Here is a 19,133-nt window from a genome sequence, read left to right on the forward strand (position 1 = left end):
CCCCGGTGCTCTTTCCTGCCAAGGCAGGGGGTCGGACTAGATGATCTACCTAGGTCCCTTCCGACTCTAGCTACTATGAAACTATGAAAATTTTTCCTTAATGTGATCAATTTATTTCTACAATTAAAAATTACATACTGCTTCTGCGAAGTTGGAACTTACCCTGGAATGTAGTGAGGCTCAGGAGTAAAGAGGCTGTGTCTCTGTGGAGCTGTCATTGCATTTGTACTGTGGGAGGTCAGCTCACGCAAGGCAGATGCAGGATTGAGCAAAGTCAAGCAACACTGTAGTCAAGACAACCATTGTGAAGTTATCATAAACAGCAGCAGCATGGGCAAAAAACCCCACACTTCACAATTCAAAGAAAAACCAAGCCATGGAATTACTGTACCTACTAGTTTTCTGAACCAAGATCTATAAACGGACAACTGGGCATGGTGAGGTGAATTTATGCATTTCCCCAAATGCAAGTTAACTTAGTTGGCATCACTTATAACAATGGGAATGTCCCCTTAACTACTAGTGTTCAACACCTTTACGTCTGTGTTAGGAGAGTGCCCCACAACCATTAGGCTATGATAGCAGGTTCCTTCAATTGTTCCTTGTTTTATATTACACAATCATGGACTGAAAAAACAGAAATAAGCTTGGTAGTAGGGAAAAGAACCAAGGATCTTTTCCCTCCTAGGGAAAGTGCCTTTATCACATGGTAAACTTCCTTCTGCTTCAATAAGGAAAATGTCCTTATTTATTCTACTGTACAACAGTATTCTCCTAGAAGAAGGGAGATCTAAATTCAAGTCTGCTCAGGATAAGGACACCTTAAAATGTGAGTTTCCCACCTTTTGTGCAAGAGCTTTTAAACCACTAAGCCGGGAAATAACAAATACGAAAGCCAAGTTGGAGGGAACTTCGTGAAGTCACCACGGCCTTTGCTCAAGACAAGATCAACCACCCCAGCTGAGTGCATGTCTAACCTGCTCTTGAAAATTGCCAGGATAGAGTTTCCACGTGAGGAAGAAAGCTCGAGATTGTGGGCAGCACTACATTGTGTAGAGAGGAACACCTTTCTCCCAGCAGAAAACTGGTTCAAGTAGGGGATGGGGAACGGCACAGAAAGAGTTCTGGAAAAAAAGAAAGCTGAGAACATTTCTAACCAGGAAGCGGTCTCTCCTCCTACACCAACTTGAACAGCTTTATGCTTTTGTGCCAATAACTTAGTCTTTTGTTGTGTCCCCTCCCCGTGCCCCCAGGGAAAAGTACGAAAGCGCTGTACCAGCTCCAGTGGCCCAGGGCAGGCGGACAGGGAGCCCTGCGGATCCTGCTGCTGGCACCAGATGCCTCCCACCACAGAACAGAGTCAGTTGGACAGTTCTAGCCATAGTACAGGAGCAGATCCACAGCGGGTATAGTGGTAGTCATACTCCTTTCATATCACACAGAAGCAGCAGCCAGGGACTTAGGTTGATCTCCTGATTTTTATTTATTTATTTATTTATTTTTAGAAGAGAAGCATTATGTTGGCCCTTTTCTAGTCCCCTGGAATTTCACCCGTCTTTCACTATTGTGCAAATATCATTGCTAGGGGCTTTAAAGTCCCTTCTGCCAGTTCCTTCAGCACCCTGAGACAGAGTTCATCAGGCAAGTTTCACTTGAATTCAGTTAAGCCAATCAAAGCTATTACAGTTTCTTTCATTATCTTTGACCTCCCTCCTTCCTTGCCTATGCAATTTTGATTAGATGCTTAGTTGCCACTTACCTTTTTTGTGAAAAACAAAGCTAGAGTATTTGTCAAACAGCTCCTCTTTCTTTGCATCTTCTTCTGTTAATGGAACTCCTTGGCTTTTTAGCAGTTGACTTGGGAGCAGGGAGAGGGGGGCAGCACACAAGAAAACACTTTTCTGACCAAAGTATTTATAGAATCCAGTTTTCCTTAACTTCCCTTGTCAGGTGCAACTCATTTACTTTCCTGATTTTCTCCTCCCAAGTTCTTGCTTTTGCACAGTATGCTTTCTTAGAGACTTATGACCCAGTTGAGTCTTCCATACGCATTCTATATTCCTAGCAAAGCCTGTTTAAGTTCTGTCTTAGGCAGAAAGCTCCTTTAGTGATCTTTCCCCCAAAAGCTATGCAGTTCAAAGTCCAAGGCCACTTTGGATGTGGAAATAGCTCTGGCCTATTTCCCGCATGCTTCTTTGTGGAGATAGTTGAGAGATCCAAGGGATTTACTTCTGGACCTCAAACTCTCCAACAACATTTCTAGCTGTACTGGACTCTGTGATCCAAATGCACTCCAATGGACCTCAGGCTATTTCTGATGCCTTCTTTAGGGTCTCCATTTTGGAGATTTGTAAAGCAGCAACTTGGAGTTTGCCCAAATGTTACTGAAAATGGTATGGGTGTGAGAGAAAATAGGAAGGGCACAAACAGAAAGAGGAGACAAGGAAAATGGGAGTGAGGGGGATGAGGGAGAAGAAAGAGAAATGGGTTGAAGACCCTGGAAATTCTGCCCTGCTCACCAGGAATGCAGAAAGAGAAATCCTGCCTGTAGGTCGCTGGGCAACATGGTCTCACTGATAAGAAGGACTGTGGTCACAAGCCCCTGTGACCATCAGCCAGGGCCAGTGCCCCAGCCACAAAGGCAGAGGTAGAGAAGCTCAGGCCCATGAAGATATTAGGTGATCCCTGTTTCTTCAACACTTTCATGACCAGTACTGCTAACAGTGACAGTCATTATATTGTGCTCAAGTAGAAGAACATTGATTAATCAAATATACACATTTGGGTATGTGCATCTATTCTCCAGTTCTCTAATATGTAAAAGGCCTTACCGAATTACCTCAGGTTTACAAAACATCTAGTCCCAAGGGCCTGATGCTATATAGAAGGCTTAAAGCAAACAGAAGTGGCCCCTAATAATTCCCTTCCCAAAGCTGGGAAAAGGACCATATGCAAGCCCAGCTCCCAGATCCAGGGCAGAGGGTAGATCAGACGCAGGTCTAGAGTGTATTGCCCTCTGGCTGTTTCCTGCTTCCTAGGGTGTGAGGCTGGAACATGAAAAGGAAGGCATGAGAGAGAACAGTTCTAAAAAAAGTCTTACTTACCTGGGGGCCAGGCAGGGTCCTTCATGGCTCTAGAACACAGGGATCTTTCTCCCTTAGTGCAGAGTGGAGAACTGAGAATTAAGCCTTCAGGTCTCCTACTGCAGCAATTGTGATTTATAATGAATGTCCACATACATAAGGAAAATGTCTGCCTTACTCAGGGCAGGTCTTAAAGGATAGTGCCAATCATGGGAGCAAGGCTTGTGGCCAATGCTCTCAGCTTGACTGGATTAGCCTACTGAGCCTGGTTCTGCAGCAAACTCTTCCGATTTACCTGCAGCAGAGCAAGAGCTACATCTACAGGTGTGACTGTTTGCCTTGCTCCTCTCCCAAGATCCTGAGACATGAAGAGTGCCTTCCCATATAGGTAAAACAAATAAGAAGTTTGTGTATAAGCTGCCAAACTTGAGTAGCTTAGCTAAGACTTTGCTTCTGATGCCCCTGACTGCAGCAGCTGATTTTGTCCACATACATTTTTGAAGGTGCCTGGCAGCCCAGCTAGGCTTCTCAGAAGCAAGCTATAAAAGGATCGTCTATGCTTTAGGCAAGGTGAATATAAGCATTGTAATGGGTGCCACCTGCAAAGATGGATCTGGGGCCCTCTAGCAGTCACTCCAAGACTATTTTGCATTCTGACTTACTAGGGTACTGCCCTGTCTTTGCCTCCCAAATTGGTGTTATCAATCTTAGCTTACCCCCACACCAACCAGCTTAGCCTAGAGTACCCTTTAACCAGGCATTCTTAATACCTCCCTACTGCCCTGCAGAAGTCTTCCCCCATACCTCATGGCTAACACAGACAAAACCATCGAGTTGTTACAAGTAAGATGACCAACCAACTCTTGCCCCTCCCAATCCGGAAAGCGCCTAACACATCCAAAGCCACCACTGCTAGTTGGCTATCCTATATCAGCCTCTCAAAGCTACCTTACTGCCTGTATTTTGTAGCCCCCATTCATCAGCCTAGAGCCTTCCCTCAAAGGAGCTCTGCTCCACACTGTGATCTAATTCAGACAGACTATCATAGATTCCCAAGTTCTCCTTATCCTAGTGCTTCAGATAAATTCTTCCACAACCCCAGCCTAGGCTAAACTGACTTCTCAACCCAAGAGCCAGGCTCATATAGCCCCTAGGCTTCACTACTGGTAACCTCTCCCTCTTATGATAAAGCACAGGAGTTCCTCAGTAGAGCTGTGTGAAATGTTGCTGGCTGTTTCATTTCAACACTGTTTCGACTCATTTCAAGGTTGAAACAGCAAAATCAAAATGAAACAAAGGGCTGCGAAACAGCCTAGATACAAAACAATGCTAGTCAAAATGTTTTGACCACAGCACTGAGGAAAAGAACTCAGCCCAGCTGGGCTGACTTCCCATCCCCAGCGCTAGATGGCATTGAGGTCCAGGAGTCAGCCCAACTAGGCTCCTTCCCATCCCCAGTGCAGTCCAACCTGGCTGACTCCTTGATCCAGCATGCTCTAGGCTGTTTTACACAGCCTTATTCCTTAGTAGTAGTCTGCAGGCTTTTATCTCAGCTGTATGTGGCTTACTTGCTCTCTACCGGTTGCCTGCAGGAGTTGCCTCTTTTTAATCAAGTGAAATAGACTTCACCAAATGGAGCAGATCAGCAGTGCCATGATGTGTACAACAAAGCTGATCCACTTTGTTAAGCAAAACATAAGTTATCCCTGTCCTTGATGGTGTGGGATATGTGGGTGATGTGATCTCCCCACTTTCACTGCTGCCCCAGGCCTGCACTATAGGTCTGAAGCAGCTGGGAAAGGTGCTTCCACTATCTGCCAGCCCCATGGGACTGGCTGGGTTAGGAACACCCTGTCCCAGGTGGAGATTTCCAAGCAGGGAAACCCTTTTTCCACTCCCCAGACCCATTTCACAGGTCTGGGTGAGCAGGGAAAGGGCCACAAAGGTCTGCTGCAATAAAGCAGCAGAATCTATTACTACTTCTTGTTGTGCCGCTGGTGTGGTACCTGTCATGCGGTGCAACAAAGGGCAAGGACATCTATTTGTGCTGCCTTAAAAAAATGTTAGGCAGCACAAATGAGACTATGGACAGGTAATATCTATCTCCACCCAGAGGAATGCCTGGTACAGAAGCCTGTTACAGCATCTTGATATGAAATGTCACTTTTCTCCCCCCCCAGGTTATAAATGGCACCAAGTGCTATGACCAGGATGCCTATGCTCAGGCGAACGGAGGAAATGACTTTGCCCTTATGGGTCCTGCTGTGATAAGGCACCTTTCCATGCAGTCCGGCGGAGGGAGGCAAGCTCTGCTCCTGCATGAGCGAGTGAACCGGTGAACCTGAGGCACGGGGGGAGATCGAGGACTGGGGACTTCGGCGCAAGGCGGGTCGCTCCGGTCTCTAGCAGACAGCGGCGCCCAGCGCGGGACCTGGGAGCGCATGCCGCCCGGGGCGGATCGCAGGGTGGGGGGGCTCGGGCCGGCAGCTCCTCGACGCAGCCTGCAGGAGGGCGGCGACCGAGCTCCGGCCCCCGCTCGCCCCGGGGAAGTCAGGCCCGGCTGTCAGGGCGCCTCGGCAGGGAGCAGCGCCCAGGTCTCCCGGCCGCCCTTGGCGCTGCCCCAAGGGCCAGCAGCTCCGCCCCAGCCGCGAGGGGCCTGCGGCCGCCCCGCCCCGCGGCCTGTCCCTGCCGAGACGCCGTAGCGGGGCGGGCGTTGTGAGCGGCGCCGCCGGTGAGTAGCTGCGGCCGGGCCGGGGCCGGGGCCCCCGACGCGGGACGGCGCACCACAGCGGGGCCGAGCTGGCCCTGGCGCGGCCGTGGTTTTGTTGCTCGTCCCGGGTCCGAGCCTCCCGCGAGGTCTCCGCCAAGGGGCCCGAGGGGGCAGCGCCCGCGGAGCTGGGCCTTGTTCGCGCGGCTCCTGCGGGGCTCCCGGCCCCGCTGTCCGCAGTGCTCCGCGCTCGGGGCCTCATGGAGAGGACTGGAAGCCGGGACGGGGCTGGGCGCCAGCGCCCTGCGGCCGAGAGTGTCTTCTCCACGGAAACGAGGACTCCGGGCTTGGGGCGGGGGAGCTCGTCACAGTCACCGAGGAGCAGAGCAGCAGGCGGCTGATCTGGCAGAGGCTGCTTCGGCGGCTGACAGGCGTGACACTTGTGGTGCGATACAGGCTGCTTTAGCGCCACACAACGCGGCCGTGTGTGCGCTCGGGATGTTTGTCGTGTTGCCTAATCTTTGCTGCAACAAGACGGACAGTGCTTGGCCCTTCCTTCCCTTCAGAGGAAGGGAGGGAGAGCAGTTGGTCCCCTAAAAGCCTTCCCTGCAGTGACCTGTCGGGGAGCCCTGCAAGGGCCAGCTGTTGCTGTTCCTACCAGGTGGCAAAGGTGACAGAAGAGCAGCAGGGGCAGGCAGTTATGTGTGCCCACAGGCCACAGCCACCACCACCAGCCCCGACCCCAGCCCTGGACTCGTCCTGGCTGGAACAGACCAGCCAGAGCTCACACAGGCAGCCCTCAACCCAGCCTGCCCTGCGCCTGCTCCCAGTGCCCGCCCACCCCGAGCAGGGGCCGTGGCCAGGCAGAAGCTGCTGCTTGTCTGGGAGAAAAGCGGCCCCTCCCCCTCACCACTGCCAGGCCCTTCTCGCTGCAGCCTCCCAGAGTTCATTCCTTGGGCGGCGTTGCAGCTCCTCTCTGCCACCATTGCCACTGCCTCCAGGCTGCCTGGCAGGGCAGCGGTGGCGGTGCAGGGGAGCTGCAGGACAGCCCAGGTGTGGGCTCTAGGCAGCAGTAAGGGTCTGGCAGTAGCAGACTAGCATGCCAGGCAACAGCTTCTGCCAGGCCACTGCTCAGCATGGGTGGGTGAGTCTGGAGCAGGCACTAGGCAGGCCTGGGTCAGGACTGTGCGCATGGGTTCTGGCTAGTCAGGAGCTGGTCTGCTCATTTGGGCCAAGCCTGGAGCAGGTGTGGGGCAGGCTGGGATGGAACTGTGTGTGCTGGTCCCACTGGGCTGGAGCCAGCGGCAGCAGTAGCTGGAAGGAGCTGCCACTGCCTGGGCTGCCTAGAAAGGCAGGCCAGCTGCAGAGCCGCTCCAGCCCCACTGTGCCCAGGGGGAGGTGGGATGCAGCATGGGCTGGACCAGGTGGGACTGCAGGACCCACTGTGGGCTGGACAAAGTCCCTCTGTGGGTTGGATCCAGGCGGCGGGCCATATTTTGTTGACCCCTGTAATAAGTCCATGTCATCATGTAGTTTGCAGACTGTCCTGTTTCCCCTGCCACCAGGTGGTAAGGATAATGGGGCTGCTACAGCAGGACAGTCTGATTGGGTGGCAGAGACCTGCCCTGTCAGCCCTTACAGCCCCACAGGCCTATTTGTCATCCTTCAGGGGTATGGGCCCAGGCCTACCACTTAATTTTTTTAGTCTCCCTCAGATGAGGAAGCTACAGAAAAAGATTTCAACTGATTACTGGGGACAAATAATGAAAAAAACAGGGACAGGAGTGGAGGTCAGAGGTTCAGAACAGGAATGCCAAGGGGGGATGCTGAGCAGAGCACACCAGACAGTGCCCGCTGGCCCTCAAATGAATCCAAGGAGCTAGTGGACACTACCCAGTGATACTCTGCTCGGAGATGGGAACAAAGTAGGGTGAGGAAAGCAGCCCCACAGCCCCCAGGTCCTCCTTCCTGCCCAGGGCTAGGAGGATGTTGACCAAAAGGTCCTGGGCCTTGGTGGGGCTACGAGCAGGGAGCATATAAATAACAAGTTGAGGGGAGTGGTGTAGCCAGAACCTCAGCAGGAGATTCTGGAGGAGGTGTTGCAAGGGCTGCAGCCTGGCACACTCCAGGTAAATGTGTGCCAGGGTCTTCCTCTGCTTGCAAAAGGGGTAGTTATTGGAGGTGTCTGTGAACTGCACTAGATCTTACAGCCACAGGTGGTTTTCCAGCAGCCCCGTCACTTGCTGCCCAGCTGAAAGGGTGATGGGGCTGCAGTGACAGCTGGGGCTGATTGGGTGGTAGAGGCTGCCCAGTTAGCCCTTGATGCTGTAGGTGACTTGTGGGCAGTCCTTTTAGCTGTTCCCACTGTGGCAACAGCCGATTGGGTCTGTCACCCTTACTGACTGACTCCCCTGGGGGCAGGGGATGCTGAGGAGCAGCTCCTTATCACTCCCTGCTCTGAGAAGGTACCCTTGTGGTGACTTCATTGTGCTCCTGCAAGGGGATCTTCACATGTGCATACCCTGTAATGATTTTTTTGTAGCACTACCCACTTTGTAGCAGTATGAAATAACATGTATATAATGTAAATAGTATGGGGTACTTGGCTGCCTGCACTGCTGTCAGAGGAGATACCTCTGCTTCTGACCCTGAAAGCAGCATCCTGTGGAGTTGTAGTTCCTGAACTGAAAGCCTAGGCAGAGATGGAGTCATTTATATAATGGTATTAGCTTATCTGTAATTAAGACCAGATTCAGCTGCTTATTCAGTGATTCATGCATTTTTCTGCAGGGAAGAAAGATCGTTTCTTCCCCAAACCTGCACAGGTTTTAGGTAACAATGAATTTTTTTTTTTTTTATCAAATGTGTTTACTGTTGTTAAAATAATGCCTTTAAGAGATTTCTTCAGTGTCTGGTATGTTTTCCATGTCCCTTTAGCTAGCAAGCAGGAGGCTTTTTGTATAGCTGAGACTCATCAGCATTTATCAAAGGTACATAGAAAAATCAAGTTGTATAAGTAAGTGAAGTTAAGTAGTTTCTCCCATCTGACCCATTTTTTTCAATTATCTGATATGCTAGCTGTTTTGTTGGAATTAAAGCTATTTGTGCTACCAGTAAACATGCTTACAATCACAATAATGTGGGGAGGCCCCTAATAAAGATGCCATTTTTATGGTTTCCAAAAGGACTGAGGCCACTGACTGTCCTCCAAAAAGTTTCTGCTATATATCATGAGGGAAACAAAAGTGCGGCGCATGTAGTGTTTGTGATCCTTGTCCAGCTGTTTTCAGCCATTGTAGACTTAAAGCACTCCTTGATAGACTCAAGGTATCCCTTGCAAAAGGACAGTGTTTTTTTACCACAGAAAAATAATAGAGTAATTCTCCTTTAGCAAAAAATTCAGAACAACCACAACAGGTCAGAATTCTTTTAACACTATGAATTCCTGTATGAAGCTTCTAGGTTTATGTTTGAGTCTCATTTGCGCACCCAACAGTGTTAAGACTGCATGGCTTCTTGGTACCCATGAAAGGATCTCAAGACACTCCAAGGTACCATGGTACCCAGTTTGAGCATCACTGTCGTAGTCTGTGTTCCAGTGATACTGGGAAGAATCATATTGCCACTCTGAACTTCCTTTTGCCTCCAGAAAATAAAGAGTCTATTTCTGGAAGTAGGCAGTAGATTCTAGTTAAGAGCGGTCTCAGTTTGCTTTCTGATATTGCATCAAAGATGGATATTATGCTTATCTGGTTTTTGTCCTTTTTAGATAAAGTTTTGGCAGTGGCAACCTTGTAGAGGGCATATCGCAGAGCCACCTGCACTAATCTAGTTGGGAAAACTGGTCGCATTTGGCAAGGAACACCAAAAGAGAATGCAGCAGACGGATAGCAGTGCATGTCCCACGTGCATGATGTTTTTCTTTTTAGTGTTCAACTAGATCTGTATTTGTACTGCCTGTTGATCTGTCAGGCCTTTGCAAAAACTGAGCAGCTAAACAACATACTTTGCTGATGGTAGTTTTTTGCCATGCCATCTTTTTCCATTCTGTCTTTCAGGAAGTTATTAGACCTGTTGATAACAATGGCTCTGGCAGTAATCTACAGACACTGGCTTCTAATGTTTTCAGGCTGAGAATTGGCTGTTTGCTTCCTGTAGACTTAACAAGTGCTTGGTCACCGTGGCAGCACCTCACCTTTTTATGGTGTTCCTATCACATTTCCTTAATGCTCCTCTTATGGTGAGGGGAGCAAGGAGAATACTTGTCCTTAGAAAATCTAAAATACTCTACAATGTTGGTGGTTTCTTTTCAGTTTTCTTCACTGTTTCAAAGCATTCTGATGGATTAGAATAAGCCAGTACAGCTCTGGAAAAAGTGAATTGGATTCCCTGTTTAGAATTCTTTGAGCTGTTTCGGCATTAGCAGAAGCAAGTTTAACATTGCCTTGCGTGTTTAGAAAGCTTGCATAGTACAGGCTACCATGTGTAGAGTTTGAAAGGTATGCAGTGTTTGTACTGCAGTAGTTTTGTTCTTCAGTTCCTACCAGAATCTCAGATAAAAGCCACTTTGTGGTTTTAGTACAGCCTAACTTTGAATTATTTGTAATGTGGTTTTTAGATAATACTCTAGTAGAGTGGGTAGGCAGTTCTCCAGTTTTCCTTTCAGCTACCTTCTGCACCTGATATGGTACTGTCTACAACAATGAAGCATATACTTGCTTCATGCTACCTATACCTTTGCTGTATCCCTCTGCTCCATTTCTTTAGAACATAAAAACAGTGATGTTTATCAAGTATTTGCCCTCAAGGGAAGATTATAATGATTTTCCCCCAATGTGCTGCTTGCTCATATATAGGGGATGGCTTATAATTGATGTCTAGAGTACAGCCAGCTTGCAGATCTGTGCTTTTTGACACCTGCCTTTTTAAACACCTGGGGTGAAGGGTAGAGGACTGTTTTAGTCTCTGATTTGTGTGCGTGATGCACTCAAATATAGGAGGTATTGCTTGAAGTGTCTTGCTTCTGTGTTCTAGTGATCTTGGGAAGGCTCAAATCTTCAGATAAGTGCTAGGTTTTAACTTTATAAACATGTCACATCTATTTCTTTTGCAGCTAAATGACATTCTGTCTCTCAAAGCCTCTGAGTAACCTCGGCCCTCCCATCTGTTTTGCAACCACGGACATTCTGCTGTAGTCACGTTCAGGCTTCTTTGTGTCCTCCCCCGTCTTGCTGCCTACACCAGCTCCTGCTTGAAAAGTTAGCAGATAGAAAAGCTGTTGGGTATCAATATACTTGTATCAAAGAACAAGTAGAGAACATTGCCATGTCCAGCGTGGGAATATTTTATCTTAGTACTTCATTATAAGGCTGTTCTGCCTACCGCCTTCAAAGAGAGATTTCCACAGGGGGCTTTGATGTATTACAATAGCCCTACCCCAATTCATTAGCTCAGAGGAGGGCAATTATCTTGGGCAAAGGGCTGCTTACTGAATTTTGACAAGCCGTCGAGGGGAGAGGCAGCCGGGGCAGATAAATATTAATTTTCTAAATTTTTTAGGAGCCCTGTAGGTCGGATAGACTGGCCTGGGGGGCTACATCTGGCCCACAGGCTGCATTTTGCCCACCCCCGCATTAGCTCCAGCTGTAACTCAGAATGAAGCTTGCCTGGGAGATTCTATGTTGCGGCAGCCTGGAACATGTGTGGTAGAATGGGTTGGAGAACAATGGCTGGTACTCTTGTGGATTGATTCAGTGGCCTGGGATAGATGCTGGGAAATATTGAATTACAATGTGTTGTGACAACTGTCTCACTCTTTCCTGACCCTCAGGTGAGATTAAGGTCAGGTTTAACTTACTACTTAGTTAACTTTCCAGTAACAGAACATTCTGCATTTGGTTTCAGCTTTGAGTGTAGTGGCTATTCTCACGGCTGTGAAGAATGACGTCAAGAGGTGCTGGGACAGCCTTTGTCCGGAAGAACTACAGGCTGAGTACTGAGCTGGAAAAGCCTAAGGTTACAGGTATGAGTCGCATGTGTAGATGCTGTTTGGGAAGAATGCCAAACTGTTTCTAGAATGACCTGTGGACAGAAGTAGTTAAGTGTTCCTATTCCACACTGGGCATCTTCTTCCTTAATTCCACTTACTCATCTGTTGATGCCAAATCCTAGTCATAGCCCCAACTTTCCATGGGGAAGTTAACTCTATTTAAAAGCAGAGGTGAACTGCAGTGGTGCCAAGTATTCAAGTGTCTGAGCTAGATGTTGCCTTAGTGCAACAATTACAGGCTGGAATTGTGCAAATCCCCTGTATAGACAACAACTTTTAAGGCACTTAAGGATCTTCTCCCTCCATTTGAGCCAGGAAGGACCATAGAATGTATTTGACTCATTTTATTGGTGTTCTGTGTCTAGAAAGAACCTGTCCTAAGGACTGTAATTTGGCTGCTTATTATTAGAGAAACTAGAGAGTCTGTGGCTTCAGACAAATTGGGCTTGGCTTTAGAACTGCCTGCTCCTGTGCCTCCAGGAAGACTCGGAAAGAAACTGTAGATGTGGGGACACCTTGTGAAATTTTGTGTTTTGGGGAGGGCTTTTGATCAGACTAGAGGGGTAGTGGTTGACAGTATCCCACATTCCAACAGCTTCTTAGAGCAGTTCACAAATATCTGCAAAAGCTTTAAATGACACCAAGAATGAATTGTGAAATAGTTGGAGACCTCTTACCCATCCCTGAAGGAGGTTACCTCAGATCATCTTTACTTCTGACTTACCATCGTTCATTTTGTTTTTTCTGTTCACTGTAGGAATAGTGAATAGCAAACTGCTGAATACCTATCTGCATCGTGTCTTTCCCAGTGCTGATGGGAGCCTGCCAGCAGCAGCTTACAGGTACTAGACTCCTGATCCATTTAATGGCAAGTGAAGCTGTGCCTGTGATCCTAACATATAATGGCGTGTTTAACTGATAGGCTCTTTCCAGAGTCCCTGTGTGACAGGGCCACGGTGATGCTGGCACCAAGACAACCAGATCAGAAAACAGCATTGTATTGCAGAAGTGATTTCTTTGTTTCATATTTAATGGCTTCTCAGACAACTTGGCTTAAAGGGTTTGATTTTCAGAATTGTGCATGTATATTTTGGCCACAGCTTACTTACAGACATACTGTAAATTTGGTGATTGCATATATACATGGCTGGCTGGGCATTTATCTGATCATTTGTGTGCAAGTTTTCCTAATTTGTTTATGCAGTGGCAGTAATTTAAAATACAAAGTGCAGAAGTCATGAAAGCTAGGCATTCAGTACCTTTTAGTTAGATATGATGCTAGATTGTTATACTTAAATGCTGTGACACTCTCTATAGCAATAATCTTTTCTTCTGCTGCCTTAGCAGTAAAATATGGTGTATTGCCCTTTTTGTTACTAAATATCATCTGAAGGAAACTGTGAAGAACAAAAGTAAAGCTAGACCCCAAATTACAGTGTTGATTTTCCCTTCCCTGTTATGTTTTCGAGTTTGTTTTTATGTTTATGTGTAAGAATCCCTTGCATTCAGTCTTGCAATTGCAGATCATGTCACTTCAAAGGTGGTGAGATTGGTGGTCAGTGGGCAGCTGTATGAAGAATTCCTCCTGCTGGCTGTTTGTATTTAAAGAACTGCTGGGTTCACATTTCACATTCTGTACTTAGATTCTGAGCTCATAGTTGAGCTTTAGTGCTGCTAAAAATTGCTTTTGACCCATTTGCTTTTGGCAAGCAGACATTATAGGGGAAGATCTGTCATGTTACTTTGCCACTAGCTATCCCAGCCAGTGTGCACTGGAATGTTGCATTTGCATGTGTGTTCCATTTTCAGAACTATGGGTTCCTTTGTCTGCTGATTTGAGCCTTAAGAACATAGGGACGGACAGGCAGGGAAAGAGGATGTGACCCAAAAATGGCTTCTGTTTGGCCAGCCTCGTTCTGCATTTGAGTTGAGGTGTGTAAGCCTGTTACCTGAACCCAGGTGTTAACACCTCTCATATTTCAGCTAATGCAAGTTGCCATGCTGGAAGAGCTTACATAGTTTGCGACTCTAGCCATGGTCTAAACTAGTGCTTAGTAAGTGTTTTCAAGCAGTAGGCAGAAATGATCCAGCTCATGTCCAAGGTGGGCTGGTTCAAGGACCTGGCAGCTGCTGCCACCACTGCATTTCCCTGTCATCTGACTGCAGTTTGGGCAAAGTTCCCTCTGCCCAGCCACAGTGTGGACAAAGCCCCCTACCACTAGAAAGTCACTAAAGTCTCCTGTTTCCGTGTGCTGGATCCAGTGGCTCCACACACAAGTATAGCAAGTACTTTCAGTGCCAGGAACAGCTGTGGGGGAGTTGAGGGGGAAAACTGTGTTGATCACTAGAAAGTGATGCGGGAGAGGAAGAAAAGGCAGAATCTTACCTACTAGAGCTCTCCTCATTTGAGTGGCAGCTGCTACTGCTGCTGCTGTAGCTGTATTAGCTCAGACTGCCACTGAGGGACAGGCAATGGTACAGGCTCCCTGGGGGGTTCCTTTTGGTGCTGTCTGCCCTCCCACCCTTGGGAGCAGGGCTGTGCTTCCCAGGGCAAAACCTTCTGGGGGGGGATGATGTTATTCCCTCTCCACCCCCGAATACACTGCTGGGCATAGGGCTGCAGCTGCTGGGTTGTTCCTGCTGTGGCAAAGAATTCTGGGAGGAGGGGCATACCCTGTAAGTTGGTGCCTGGGGTTGGTGCCCAGCTTGACTAGCCATAGCTATGTTGCTGGCTACATGGGCACTGGCTTTAACTATGTATGGAAGAAGGTTCCATGAGGCTACCTCATTACTCTCCTCCAGACCTTTTCTTAAACTCTTTTTTGTGATATCTGCAAAGTCTTGATCATTCTTAAGTAGCAGTCGGCACATCAGTGGTTTCTTGTGTCAACCAGCATTATCTTATTGTTTACTTGTTCCCTCTCATCTGTCTGTCTCTCTATCTGCATAGCTCTATTGTCTCTCCTTATTTATTCATGTTGTAAGTTTCTTGGGCAGTAATCTATTTCTTAATTCTTTGTGTATCCCAGTGGTTCTCAGCTCACACCTCAGAAAATGTCAGGCTTAGTTTTCATTTTTTCTGAACTACAAAATAATAACAAGAAAGCAATTCTTCTGTTGCAAAGACCTCAAAGACCACAGGAGGCCAGAATGTTTTAACATTATGGTTTCTTATTTGAAATCTCTGGGTTTATCTTGTGGCTCATGTATGCATACTTAACAGCCCTAACATTGTGTGGCTTCCCATAGTACCCTGGAAAGGATCTCAAGACACCCCAGGGTGCTTCTGTGCCCTGAGTGAGAATCACTAGTGTATACAGTGCTTAGTCTGTGGGGTTCTCATCTGTGCCAGGGGTACTATACTAATGCAAAAATAAATGTTAATAATCCAGCTGACCAGTTTTACATTACTCCTTATATGGGTTTCTCCTGAGCCCAGTTGGCAATCAAAAAGATCTGAGAGTCTTCTGTATGTCAGCTACTTTCTGTGCAGATACTATTCTTATATGGTTCAACATTTGACCCTGCCTCACCTTGGGCAGCAGGTTCCTTGGCTTAAGCTACATAACATAACACAAGTAAATGTAACTTACAAGTAGCAGTGACAGTGAAAGGCAATGTGAGAACACTGGGGAAGCTCTGATTTTGCAAGGCCTGTAAGGCTTGAACTCTTTAAAATGTGGGGAATTGGTGAGTCCTCTGAAAGGTTCTTTTTCCTTCTCAGAAAACCCCTGACATTCCAGAACCTGCAGGAGCACCTTGATCGTTTGCTAGCAGAGGACAGTGGTTCTGATGATAGTGGAGGTAGGAGATGCTGGGTGTCTAGTCCTGTTAAAGATTCCTTGTGTACTGCTGTAGTGGGGGAAGGAAGGTATCTCATGGGAGAGTTTCTTAAATGAGATTCATTCCTTACTTGCTTTCTTTGCTTCTAATCTTTCATCTTGCGATATCCTATGTATTAAACACTTGTGGGCTAACCATATGGCAGGTCAGTTTATAATTGTAATAGCCATATTTCCTTATGGGGAGGCAATTGCAAAGCAATGGACTTCTTGTTTAGTGAGGTCTGGTTTGGGTAGAGATTGGACACTTCTTATTACAATGACATAGCACGTCTTGCCAGGAGAAATGGTGTGTTCCATTCTAATTGTGGAATGCCATGCTATGTTGATAGAAGAAGAATCCAGAGAATGACTCATTTTCACCATTCTAACTGCATTCCCTCTGAGCCCTGACCTACTGCCTGTTGGATTTTATCCATTCTCTTAGGAATTTGTTTCTTTGAGTTGGGCAAGTATTTGCCAGAGCAGCATTTCTCAACCCGCGAGTTGCAAGAAGATTTTAAAGGGTGGTGGGAAAGTCTGAGAGAAATACTGCAAGGCTGCATGGAGGGAGGAGGGTGCGGGGTGATGAGCATACAGCAGGGCAGCATAAAGCAGTGGCAGAGGGAGGAAGGGGGCCAGATGCAACAGCTGGAGGGAAAGGAAGGAGAGAGAGATGCACACTGTGGGTCCAAACTGGGTGTGGGTCAGGGCAAGCTGATAGTTATGCTGTTGGGTCCCATTGTGAAAAAGGTTGAGAACCACTGTGCTAGAGCATATTCAGACAATGCCGCTAAAGAAGGGAACATTTTGCACCTTGTGCAGTTTGATCTGACCTGTGCCTGTTGATTTGACTTTGTTTTTTCGGCAGGGGAGTAGGGGGCTTAACCTCATCTCTAAACTGTTTGAAACCACTTATTGCCTCTGAGACTGTAAGGACAAATGTGTCAGGTATTGTGTAAAAATTGGCTTGTGAGCTGGCTGCTTCTTGGCTAAATTCTGATAATACTAGTGACACTACTTTACTGTTCCTACTCAATGTCAGAATTCAGCTCTAGTTTAGCCAATAGTGTCCATTCAGTTATTGTATTCTAAATGCACACAGCATTCTCTGATTGGTTTTTCTGCAACTCTCATTTCAGATCAGATAGTAGATGGGCGTCTTGGGCCTCCTACTGTGGTGTTGGACCACACAAGTGGTTTTGAAGGGCTCCTGCTGGTTGATGATGATCTTCTTGGGGTGAGTGTGACAAGTGGCACTTTGTAGAATGGATCTTTGTGGCTTAAAGTGTGCTGTCTTTGGGCCTCTTACAGGAATTTCCTCACCCCAAATCCCTGTTGCCATCCTTTTGGTGTGTAGCGATGATGCTCTTTTTTTACTCAAGGGGGAGTCTCTAGCATCTTGAGTGAAACAGGCTCTCCTGGAGAAAAAGTTCTAGCAGTGTCTTAAAGCTGCACTCCTTGGTGAGCTGCTTCTGCTTTCATCTTACTTCACTATATGTTTTTTTTTTAGAGTTTTGAGACTCTGAAGTTGTTCTAAGTTGTTTCAAAGTTACCTCAAGATTTCATTGCATTTTTGCCTGTATGCTGTATTACCTTGGTACTGCTAGGTAAGTTGTTGAATGTGTAAAGAAATCAAAGACAATAAACAGAACTGCTGGATATGCAAAGGTCTAAGGTCAGCAGGACCAGGACAGACTGTTCCTTTCTCCCTCTGATCAGTATTCTTGTTCTTCCCCCTGGGCTCCTAGGACTATTCCTTTGCCCTTTATCCTGTGATCCATCAGGGAGAAGCTACACCGGTGCACTTAACTTGTCCTTACATTTCCACTATCTCTTTGACCAGATGTCCCTGCTGCTCCCATTTGACTTCCAATTACTGTAGCTTTTGTGTCCCTCACAGACTCTTTCAAAGACTAGATTGATACAACCTAGTGGTAGTTAGCTCCTCTGGGCATTTATAGATGTTGTCCAGGAGGTGGCAAGGGGAGGGGCGCTTTGATTAGTGCAGCTCCAAGAGTCACACTAATTAAAAGCACCTGGAACATCATCTGTATCAACATTACCATACTGAAAAATGGCATTGGAGTGCTTTGATCTAAAGCTTATCAAACAAAATTCAGTTTAAAGAGCCCCACCACCATTTTTCAGTGCAGGGACGCTGATGCACATGACACTAGAGTGTGCTGGAGCATGGCAATTACTATCCTCCAGCAGACTTGATGAATTGAATCTGCTCTGATGCACTGTAAATACAGCGCATCGGAACAGCCTCCCTGAATGTGTATAGGAGCCCTCTTTCTCCAACGTTGCCTCCTTGTACCCTGGTCTCATTCTAGGGTATGAGCTCCTGTGCCTACATGCTCTCTTGCTCTTTCTCAGGGCTTTGCTGTTCCTTGCTCTCACAAGGGAACATGCCCTAGTCTTCTCTCAGCCGTTCTTGCCTCTCTGTTCACCATCTCATTACCTCTCTTCCCCTGTATTAACAGCTAATTCTCAAATCAAACCAAATTAACATAAGTAATTTCCCCTTTAAAATGTTTGCCTTGTCTGCTCTGGTGACGTTCTTTTAGCGTCAGGAGAATTTGCAGAGGGCAATACAGTAAATAGGGTGGAATCTCTGGCCAGCTGTATTGAGCCTGTAGCCTATCTAACATTTAGGTATCTGTCCCTCTTACACTCAGCAGTGCTTCCCCTTTTTCCTTGCAGGAGCTGCATCTGTATGTTCTCATTTATTAGGAACCAGCTTCCCCTACTGGGCCGTTATCCCACCAGCTGAGCTCTGCATTCATTTGACTATAACAGGCACTATGGACTGTACACAAACCTAGATCATCTAGATCAGGGGTTTTCAACCTTTTTTGATCAGTGTACCCGTGGTGGCTGGATGTGGAGCAGTGTACCCTCAGTGGCCAGATGAGGGGCAGGGTGTGGGGAGTGAGTAGGGGGAGTGGCACACGGCCAAACATGGAGCGGCAGCAGCTGCTGCACGCGAGCTTTCTTCACCCCTTGCATCCAACTGGGTGGCCAGTGCCTGCATGGCAGCATGGGATGGTGCATGGCAGCGCTTCGTCCCCACTCGCCTGTGTGTACCCCCTAGGGCCTTCCCAAGTACCCTCTGTTGACAACCCCTGATCTAGATGGCTCTGGACTAGCTGCTGCTAATGGCTCTAAGTCTGTTTCTGGGATCCTGAGAGCCTAGACACTGCCTTTTCTAGCAACTCTCTCCCATTTGAATTGGCTGCATTCACTGGGACAGTCCATGGGAGATGGAGGGCTAGGCCAAAGGAAGCGGCGGTTTTGTTTAGCTGTAAAAAAAAAAAAAAAAATTGTTTTTTTGTTCCTTGGTTCAGGTGATTGGCCACAGTAACTTTGGCTCCATCAGGGCCACAACCTGTGTGTTTAAAGGTAAGAAATGGGGTGTGGAAAAGTGGGGCATGGAGAGAATGATGTGGAAAGAGCAGAAACCTACA

The 19,133-nt window shown here is 47.3% G+C and overlaps 2 protein-coding genes across 6 annotated transcripts in view; one reads left to right on the forward strand and one right to left on the reverse strand.

Moving 5' to 3' along the window:
- Window positions 1-3,141, reverse strand: part of FAM166A (family with sequence similarity 166 member A) — a 63,578-nt gene extending 60,437 nt beyond the window's left edge. Inside the window, exons 1-2 of one of the 2 annotated variants that reach the window (XM_019547494.1) lie at window positions 3,105-3,141; window positions 163-284 (exon numbers count right to left, since the gene is read on the reverse strand). In XM_019547494.1, the coding sequence (XP_019403039.1) occupies window positions 163-218 (56 nt within the window). In that variant the 5' untranslated portion in view covers window positions 219-284; window positions 3,105-3,141. The other variant, XM_019547493.1, reaches the window with a different exon arrangement.
- RNF123 (ring finger protein 123) overlaps window positions 1-19,133 on the forward strand; it is a 170,791-nt gene that overhangs the window by 38,181 nt on the left and 113,477 nt on the right. Inside the window, exons 1-6 of one of the 4 annotated variants that reach the window (XM_019547486.1) lie at window positions 5,670-5,814; window positions 11,695-11,812; window positions 12,597-12,681; window positions 15,564-15,643; window positions 16,803-16,900; window positions 19,014-19,068. In XM_019547486.1, the coding sequence (XP_019403031.1) occupies window positions 11,731-11,812; window positions 12,597-12,681; window positions 15,564-15,643; window positions 16,803-16,900; window positions 19,014-19,068 (400 nt within the window). In that variant the 5' untranslated portion in view covers window positions 5,670-5,814; window positions 11,695-11,730. Of the gene's footprint in view, window positions 1-5,669; window positions 5,815-11,694; window positions 11,813-12,596; window positions 12,682-15,563; window positions 15,644-16,802; window positions 16,901-19,013; window positions 19,069-19,133 lie in introns of those variants that run through there. The other 3 variants (XM_019547490.1, XM_019547489.1, XM_019547488.1) reach the window with 3 other exon arrangements.

This window comes from Crocodylus porosus, unplaced genomic scaffold (genome assembly GCF_001723895.1).
Source record: "Crocodylus porosus isolate Cpor-Errol unplaced genomic scaffold, CroPor_comp1, whole genome shotgun sequence".
Taxonomy (NCBI): domain Eukaryota; kingdom Metazoa; phylum Chordata; order Crocodylia; family Crocodylidae; genus Crocodylus; species Crocodylus porosus.